At 50.5% G+C, this 652-nt stretch overlaps 1 protein-coding gene across 1 annotated transcript in view; it reads left to right on the top strand.

Annotated features, from left to right (window-relative positions):
• Positions 1-418, top strand: part of TDRD9 (tudor domain containing 9) — a 106,527-nt gene extending 106,109 nt beyond the window's left edge. Inside the window, exon 36 of the mRNA XM_010851310.1 lies at positions 133-418. Within this exon, the coding sequence (XP_010849612.1) occupies positions 133-234 (102 nt within the window). The 3' untranslated portion in view covers positions 235-418. The remainder of the gene's footprint in view (positions 1-132) is intronic.
• Positions 419-652: the final 234 nt, after the last annotated feature.

Below are 652 nucleotides of genomic sequence, written 5' to 3'. Positions count from 1 at the left end.
GCCTCCCCTCTGCACACACACACACACACACACACACACACACACAAGGTCTGTGTATGTGTGTAACTTTGTTTTACTTTATGTCTAGAAAAGCGCTGTTGCGGAGCCTGACTGGCCCTTTTGCCCCAACAGGTCGATCCGAAGCTGGTGATGGAGCAGGCGGACCGAGAGAGCAGCAGGGGCAAGAACACCTTCCTGTACCAGCTCCACAGGCTGATTGTGCTCAGCTCCTAGAGGGCGGGCGCCCTGCCCCTGCGAGCCGCGCGCTGCGCTGCCTCATTGGGGGCTGGAGGGTGGTGTTTCTGTTCACGTGGGAAGAACTGGGAAAAGGCTGGTCTTCTCGTGAAACAGAAAATCACTGTATTAAACATTTTGGGAAAAATTGTTCTGAAGGAAGACTTCATTTGGAAAAAGGTTCTCTTTTGCTCTGTTATTAAAGTAGATATCCATAGGTAGTATTGGGTGTGAGGTTCTGGATCCAGCGTGTGTTCCGCCTTCTTGCCGTGGTTTAAATGCCTGGGCCCAGGGAGACCAGTGCTCCCAGCTGATGACAAGGGGAAAGCTGGGTGTTCTTTTCCAAAACCATGTGACCTTTTCTGACTTTTTTCCGTGAGGGGAGATATCTAATTTCGGTAAAAATACTTCGTTTTGT

This window comes from Bison bison, unplaced genomic scaffold (genome assembly GCF_000754665.1).
Source record: "Bison bison bison isolate TAMUID 2011002044 unplaced genomic scaffold, Bison_UMD1.0 scf7180017864302, whole genome shotgun sequence".
Taxonomy (NCBI): Eukaryota; Metazoa; Chordata; class Mammalia; order Artiodactyla; family Bovidae; genus Bison; species Bison bison.
Note: the sequence above shows the minus strand (reverse complement) of the source record. Positions and strands in the feature narration are given on the sequence as shown.